This window comes from Syzygium oleosum, unplaced genomic scaffold, assembly GCF_021117445.2.
Source record: "Syzygium oleosum isolate NSW1041296 unplaced genomic scaffold, Sole_v2.1 Sole_v2.40, whole genome shotgun sequence".
In the NCBI taxonomy this organism is placed as follows: Eukaryota; Viridiplantae; Streptophyta; class Magnoliopsida; order Myrtales; family Myrtaceae; genus Syzygium; species Syzygium oleosum.
In genome coordinates, this window is record NW_026607524.1 from 1,611,152 (window position 1) to 1,620,071 (window position 8,920).

The 8,920-nt window shown below is 40.1% G+C and overlaps 1 protein-coding gene across 1 annotated transcript; it reads right to left on the reverse strand.

Annotated features, from left to right (window-relative positions):
- Positions 1–444: 444 nt before the first annotated feature.
- LOC115692155 (subtilisin-like protease SBT2.3) lies at positions 445–8,461 on the reverse strand. The gene is made up of 10 exons (XM_030618918.2): positions 7,786–8,461; positions 7,174–7,333; positions 6,537–6,934; positions 5,689–5,784; positions 5,416–5,488; positions 4,274–4,556; positions 3,203–3,534; positions 2,819–3,089; positions 2,233–2,514; positions 445–1,073 (listed from the first exon to the last, which is right to left on the reverse strand). Exons 1-10 carry the CDS (start codon positions 7,998–8,000, stop codon positions 646–648), a joined length of 2,538 nt encoding a protein of 845 aa, XP_030474778.1. The 5' UTR covers positions 8,001–8,461; the 3' UTR covers positions 445–645.
- Positions 8,462–8,920: the final 459 nt, after the last annotated feature.

Sequence of the window (8,920 nt, forward strand, 5' to 3'; positions counted from 1 at the left end):
TGCAATCGAAATGATCAGTGAATTTGCTCACTAAATAGCGTAGATAACAATTCTTTTAGAACGGTAAAAAATGACAAAAAAAGAATTTAAAAGCCACTAAATAGGCCCAAAAAATAATATAAACCATTGGGCCAAAAGAGAAAACAAGAAAAAAAAAATTAAAATTAAAAACAGACTACACACTTCACACGCTCTCCCTCACTTGATCAACACTATACAGTCCACCGCGATCGCATGATCAGATGCTCGGCATGATCAGATGCTCTTAGTTGGTGACCCAAAAATTAATTTAGGATAAATTTGTCACAGGTATACCAATTTGTGATTTTTCATATTATTAGACCTTTTCTTCAATGATCTCTCCAGCCTAAGTGACGCATCCCAATACACCGAGATGCCCTTTCGTCACGACCCGCCCCTTTTCCGGCCAATGTGGGCAAAATGGACAAGAAAGAAATGCATTGAAGTGAAGCAGCGTATGTGAACACTGTTACATGATCTGCTAAGCATTTACATGACTATGAACAAACATTCGACTTACATTACAGATGTTGCCACATACAAATCTCGACACCGAACAGATCGGAGGAGCAAAAAAATCGAAACCTGGAAGCGCAAAAGGTACAGGGAAAAAAATCTCTATGCTCAGCTGTTAGTAGAGTTATAAGAGATCTTTACAATGACTGACAATGGTATGTTTGCATTGTGTCCTTGACTTCCAAACAGCCCTATTCTCCCAAAGCTCGTCGAGGAACTATTGGTCGTTGCGTTAAAGACGATGCTCAGTACCTGTTTCTGGCCGTTGGCGATGGTGAAGCGAGTCGGAGCTACCTTCATGGAGACCCCGTAAGGGGCACTCCAACCGACGGTATAAGTTTCATTTCCCGCAATATTGGTGACTGTCCTTTGAACTGTCCTAGAACTGTTGAGCGTCGCGATTGTGATAGAGGGCAAGTTCAGGTCGGTGCCGCAAATAGTGTTGTTGTAAGCCCAACAACTCTGGCCAGTGTAGTTCCAAACAATCGGAGTCGAACCGTTAATGCCACAGAGAAATAACATGTAATCATCATAACCTACAAGAACAGCATCAGGCACACTCATCTCAGCCCCCAACAAAAGCAGGCATCGAACAAAACAAGGAACATGCAAAAGAAAGATGATGTAATGGTCCATACTCAGCTACTTGTCAATTAGAGAGAACCGTCATACCTATCACATGCACAGCTTGAAAATTCTGGTGAGCGCTCTTCATTAATTGAAAATTTTAGTTGATGTTATGTTGTTTCAGGAGAATTGACAAAATTTTTAGAAAGAGAAAACTCAAACTAATGGGTGAGGTTATGTAGTTTGCGTTGAAGCTCCTTCAAGCTATGGTCCAGGGTCAAAACTGGGTCACCAAATTGATGAGTTGGACCTATAAAAATCGATTTATCGCGAGATTTTACATAGAAAATGTTGACAGACAAGCAGATTTTATTCTAGAGGTAAAAGTTACTCGAGAAAATATGCCATAACACGAAGAGCATCATTTGGTTCCTTACCAAACAAGGAAAAGGCATTCAAATCAAGCACGTTGTTTCTGTATTCTGAGTATAAAATCAGTTGCTTGCTCATGAAAGCCATCTTGTTAGTAATATTGAAATCTGTTCACAAGACAAACTTATAAAAATGTACTTCATTCTTTAAGGACCTTTTCTCGTACATTAACTGTTGACTGCCATTAAACATTTGATTACTGTCCTCGAGGATATCCTTCCGTTGAATAAATTTCTCAAATGACAAACTAATTGATAGTTATCAATTTTTCACGTCATTATGTATATTTGCAATTGATAAAAATTTTGGAATTGGTACTTTAGCACTTGTGCCGTGTAAAGTCCAACCTAAATTCTTCTCGGCTAACTAAATCTGACCATATACTGGTTATGCTAACCCATGTGTCATTTGGGTTGATTGGCATGTCAAAATTAAAGTATAGTTGGACTTAGCTGCACCCATGATGCAATGAAGGCAAATAACAGACTTATCACAACAAATTATGATTGGACTGCAAGAGATTCTTCTTTTTGGGCCAATGTAAAGGACATATCCATGATTAGAGATTCCACCATTGTAAAAAGCAGAAGAGACAGGACACTCCTAATTTTATCAATTTAATTGACGTTTGCATCTCATTGGGTAGAGGATGTTTTCAAACAAAAGAGTATAGCTGGCATAGGCAGAGTAACTTACTGGAGTCAAAAATGAGTCCCGGATTCAAAGCAGCAGTTGCATTCACAAAACCACTGCCCATGTCAAAAGGTGTTGCTGGGGACTGATTTTGGTCTGGGTTGGCATAAGCGCGCTGAGCCATTATCGGTCCCCCGTACTTGTCACATAAAGAAGCCGTTGTAGAAAGTGCAGATGCAATGGCAGAAGGACTAAAACTTGGGAAATTTTGCTTAATCAGCGCGGCCAGCCCAGCAATATGAGGAGCAGCCATGCTTGTCCCAGACAACATTGCAAAGTTTTCACCTGAATGATTGAATCTACTTTAGAAGGCAGCATATAAGCTAAGAAGAGAACCAGGGAAAATAGATTTTGCATTTCCATTGCATTTGGCACTGGAGAGAAGAAATCTTGCCACGATCACTGGGTAATCAATCAGTACAGGCACAAGCAAAAGAATATCAAGCTACCTATATGATTATTTAAATGTCTTGCAAATGCCAATGCTTTATGGGAATATCTTTTCATGCAGTAATGGACTAAAACAGAAACCCAGTGCACTGGTCGAATGAATTAACATAAATTGCTGTACATATTACGATGGTCATACCTTCAAATTCCAGAGAATCAGTGCCAACGGAGCTCCAAGCAGCCCATATGAAATTACCAGGAGCAACCAAGTTTGGCTTCAATATATCTGCGTCAATGAGAGAACTGTCTTCTGGATCAGGTCCTCTGGCCGAGTAGTACATGACTTTCGGAGCAGAAAAGCTGTAGTTGGCTTTCAGCCCGCCCAAGATGCTAGCAGTGGCTCCGAATGTGACAACCGTTTTTGTCTGTCCATCCCTCTCCAAGGAAGAATTGTAGTATTGAAGCAGTATCTGTCAAATAAACAAGAAAGATCACTACATAGCAAATACAGTTCTTCGGCCCTCGTGCTTGAATCAGCAGCCAACTAATGGTGACGAGACTCTGTTAAAGGCATTGGCTGTACCTTGGAATCATCTGGTGATGGAATGATGATGCCAGGCATCTTCATTGGAGTTGGATTAAGCTGAAACCCAATCACAAAAGGATCCATGTAAAGCACGATACCAGCCGCACTGAGGTTAGTGGCTGTTTCTAAGGCCTGTTTGATGGTGGAGAGTCCGAGCACGAACCGGATTGAGTAGCTGCATATCAAAAGGTTCCCTTGTACAAGGTCTTGATCAAAGTTTGTAGAGTCCTGACATTCACCCACGTACATGTCTTTGGAAATTGTAGTGTCATTGTTCAGAGCATCAAGTGCTGAAACTAGCCTGTACATCGTATCTTGATCGGTTCCCGCTGAAAAAGAAAGATGGAATGTTTAGTTGCAGCTTGACAGGTGTAAGGAGTACATCTGTGTTAGTAATTTTTGCATGGATTAACAGGTGAAATGTGCTTCTCCACAAACAACCACCACCAAGCATGTGTATCCACATAAATTAGCTCACTACCAGAACCAAGTGGACTGGGGTAAGAGAGACGAGTTATTATCAACAAATCAGACTCTGCAAGACTAGTGAGAAGTGTGATCCCAAATTTCCTTTCCTGTTTACTTTATATTGGTTCTTATCATAGAATAAGCTCCTTGTTTTATGAATCAGCGAGCGCGAAGATAGTGACCTGCTTATTGTATATCTGATGATCTAATTTTTTCCCTTGTTAGTTTGGACAGAGAACAACCCCCCATCCATGAGAATCAACATATCTCCAAAAGGTCATCAGATTCAGCCATTTATTTCAATGGACAAATGAAAGACATCCACAGACTATCACTCTGCAAACCAGGCAATCTCAGTTTCCATCAATCTTGATCTAGGTTGTAAATTAGAGGCAAGTTATCTGAACATAGAACCTTGAAAAATCCCAAGGCAATACAATCTTGAGTCCAGTTCAGGAACCAAAGTAGTAGAAGCTAAACTAGACAACTTGATCTTTTTGGGTTATTTGAGACAAGTCTGTTGCAAAATATTAGTCGACCAAAAATAGCACTAAAACAAAAAAAAGAGATAATAAGCATCAGCTAAAGAAGATGGCTTACGCGCAAGGCCAACTCCAGCAATTGATTGGTTGTTTCCAAGAACTATGGAGTTATGGTACACTCGGTCATGAGCAGCAGCACCAACAGTGAAGATCCATGGACTGAAGGAAGATACGCTTTTTGGTGCAGGCCCAGTATTTCCAGCAGCTTGCACAACAAAAATGCCAGCTTTCACTGCTGACAATAAAGCCATGTCGATGGGATTGAAGAACGTTGCAATTCCAAGAGGACGCCTATTAGGAGTGATTGATAAGCTTATTATGTCAACGCCATCCTGAGCAGCCTGTAGATGCATCCATCGTGAAAAGAAACAAGAAAATCAGTTACAAATGATAACACTGAGACATATACATTTCAAAATCCCCAAAAAGTTCTTTTTCATTTTCTTTTTCAGTATTGATTGAAGAACATGAGCCAAGGGTAATTATACATCTCTACAAATAGAAACTGGTGCTACATAGAGTTGTAGATATTCAAAACCTAACAGTTCTCTTTGTAGAATCTTTTAAATATAATTTCTCAAACAACCAGAGAATACAAAGAAAATAATTATTGTATGTATTGTATAGTCTGGTACAGCAACCGTTCACAGGCAGAATAAACTATTATTGAGAGATGCCTAGTTTAATCGTAGAGTAAAAAGAGAGCCTGAATAATTTTTTACATTTTGACTAAGGTTACGCTCTCTCAGAAAAGCTCATCTATTTTTCTCTTAGGGAAAATTGTCGCTTGTTATGAGTATCTATCTTGCATTGGAAAATTCCACATAGAAAAGGAAAGACATGGGTACCAAGAGGAAACAGAATAGCAATCATAACAGTTGCGAGCACAATGCCTTTCAGAGTTATAGGGACTTCCTTTTTGGTATGACTACAAAGAAGTCCAAGACACAATTATCTTTAGATAATACGGCCAATGAACAGTCACTGCAAAAGAACCAGAACAAGAAACTCGGTTTTGCAGAGTGAGAATAATTTTGACATCCTAGTGTAATCTGAAAGCAATCCGTCAAACAGCAAGACAGAGATATACAGTCTACTATCAGCATGTCAAAGTGTTGAGGGTATCTAAAGTCTTAAACTGTCTACACATAAATTAGCTAATCAAGAGAAACTGCTCAGTCAAATCATGTAGACACAAACCTGGTCAATTGCAGCAACAACATCCGCAGCAAAGCCTCCAAAGCTCTTATACAACGACTTGTAAACAGCGATGCTGAAAATTGAAATTGAGTAATCATGTTATCTTAACATAAAAAAGTAATCAATCATTTTTTGCTCGAGGGGTAAGTCGATCTTTGAACAAAGCAGGCAAACAGAAGCAGTTGTCATTTACTAGCACATAATAATCGCTGTCAATAATGAAAAGGGATAATAATCATAAGAATATAGAGAGATTTGGTCCAGATAAATTACTGTGAACGAGGAGCCATTCCACTTGCATTCCCAAAGTGATGACCAGAAACAATAACTGGAATTCCATGGTTTCCTGCTGCAATTGAAGCCGTGTGCCTGTAATTCCACTATTCAATCCATCAATTGCCTATAAAGCCTTCCATCTAATTGACAATGAGGCAGCTAGTAACCAGACGACGGTTGTTCTAACTTTGATGCCAACAATACGAGAACAAGTTATACATGGCCATGAAGTGAGATTCTCTAAGCTTTCCCATATTACTAAGCCTATCTTGCCAGCTGACAAAGCTTTACATGTTTCTACTCTCAAAAGTTTAACCATAACTAAAAGAGAAAATAATGGCCTTTTATTTTTGATAGAACAAGAAAACAAGGTTTTTACTTTATGCAGTTAACAAAAATTTTACGTTGAATAGAAGAATAAGAAAGAAATATATGTCAATGACAAGTGAGTTCCAGTTGTGGTGATAAGGACAGATACTGAAGCAGAAACCAGTTTTCTCCTCTAGTCACTTCAAGTCCTCGGCCCCAGTCATGAAGAATGAATGACAAACAGTGACAGATCACCACTATTATCCGCGTGAAGACATAGAGAAGACAAATTAGAGTAAATACTAGCTGATCAAACCAGCTCAAAGGGAAAACTGATCACAAACTCCCGTTTCCCTTCCACAGTCACTTCTTTTTACTCCCTCATTCCCACCTTGTGGACCAGCAAAGCTACAATGATTCCAGTTGCAGATTGAGCAAAAGAGATGCTTTAGGAGTTCAATTCGTGCACAAGAGGACCAAAAAAAAACATGGAGACACAAGCATACAATATGAGATAAGTCGCATGAAACACTCACGTCCCGTGACCATCTCCATCAAATGGCGATGCATAGTCCTGAGATGCATTGAAAATTCCTCTGGTTATGGCAGATGCAGCAAAATGCCGGGCCCCGACAAGCTTCCTATTGCAAGATCCAGATGGAAAATCTGGGGTGACCTCACAAATCCCTGAGTAATGGGCAGGGACTGGATACGGACGGTCAGACACATCGTCGGCAAAGCTGGGGTGTGTCGGATCAATGCCAGTATCAATGAAACCAATCACAACTCCTTCTCCAGCTGAGTCGTATCCGCCATGTTGTGCCCATGCTCCATTCGGTAGACCAAGAAATTGTGGAGTATGAGTTGTTGCTGTTCTAACTGAAAAATCCAAAACTACGTTTGCCACCTCTCTCCTCTGTGAAAGTTTGTCGGCCTTCAAGTAATATTACCAGACTGAAGTGAGGTTCTCGAGACTATTTTTATATCACTCAGCAACTAAACTTCAGTTACAAGCAACACAGGACACGCATATATTTTTGCCATAATGATGGACAACACATTCTGGACAGCCAAAATATTTTCCTCCATATATCCAGTATGCAGTTTTAATTGCCAAGCAGACACGGATGAAAACTATTATAAGGAAAAAGACGGTGTTGAGTACTGATATACCTGTTGGGGAGTGACAAGCACTGCAAATCCATTTATTAAGTAGTGATAGCTGTACAGTTTCAGATATTTCGCTCCCTTCAGTACCTTCCTCAATAATGAATCATGAACTCGAGCAATATAAGAACCAGAGCTCCCATCAGAACGAGAAGCATTCCTGTCCCTGAATGTAGAGTAGGGAGCTCAGAAAACAAATCAAAGGCTGAAAAATGAAGATTAATCAAGATAAGTTCCCATCATCGCACACTCGATCAATTAAAGTCTCCAATAAATCCCAAATGAACAATTCTTTATACTGCTAACCAAGAACGGAACTTCCGACGATATCAGCGATATCGACGTAAAAAACAGTCATAGACACTTCACAAATCGAAATGAATGGACCCCCATGTGACAGTTACTGAACTTAGCAGACTAAAAAACTCTCAAAGGTAAATATTTACCTCACGAAGCAAAAATCTACTTTCTAAAATTGCAATTCAACCCTTGTAGTAGCTATTCCCAAAGAAAGGAAGTAAGTTAATAAACCAACTGCCAGTTTGGTCTCGCCCATTCTTCAAAGGAATCAACAGAATCCCCTCACAGCCTGCATCTACAAGAGAAGCAAGAAAGTACCTCGCTTTGTCCATTCTGTTGGATTTCCCCGAACCTCCATGCCTGAACACATTCGTCTCCTTCTTTAGCTCTCCATAGGCATGGACACCAGGAGCTTGTTTAAGAGTCACAATGTAAACAGCTGTGATTGCTTCCGAGCTACTATTCTGGCACCAAGCGCACACAACCATCCCCATAGAGACCAACACCAACAGGAGCCAAGAAATGCTCCCCATCTCTGTGTACGCAAAGATGGGGCCAAAAAAAGAAGAAAGAAGAAAAACCCAACTCCCAGTTATCAGAAAAAACCGCCCCCTAAGTGAAGAGCTCGCATTGCCTCCATCTCGACTTCCCCAAGATTTCTCCACAACACCCACAAGAAGAAACCCGGGCGTTGAAAAGCCAAGAGAACCCAGAAAAGCTGACACCCCTATCCTAGAATGTGAAGACAGCTGGTGAGAGAAACCGCAGCTTCACTTCACATTGAGGCCTCCATAGATGAGGAGCGAGGGGCCATAAAGCAGACCAAGAAGGGCTTCCTTTTCCTGGGCGAGAAAGAGAGAGAGGCCCATTGTAATTTTCTTTAAGCTTTCCAGGAATGAAACAGAGGGGGAGTGCGCAGGAGAGTATTAATAAGAAGCCGGAGCGAGAGAGCACACAGAGAATCTGCAAAAGCTCTCTGTTCTCGGTCGAACAAAACTAATAATATCGCCGTTTCTTTACAGGGAGAACTGTAGATGAGAGCCGAACGTTGCCTCTGTTTTTACCCCCGCTTTGTCATCTTCTGTTCCCGTGTCTCTTTTAGCCGAGGAAAATCGATGTCGGAACCAACACTAAAACATGTCTTAAGAGTTGCCATACCATGTCTTAATTAATCAAAATCCAATGTCAGAACACCAAAAACTAATAGATTTTTTTTCCTTAATTTCTTAGTTTTCTTAATTTATGAAGGCAAAGAATTGGTCCTATTATCTTCTATTTCTTTTGCAGATTATGTTCTGGTGTCGTACCAAATCAATTTCGAGGAATTATAATGAATAGCAGAAGAATGGGATTGCACAAATTATGTTAAAAAAAAATTGAGATAAGTGCATTATAAGTCTTAAAATTTCTCAAATGAAAATGTAACCCAAGTCTTAAAAAATTCAAAAACTGC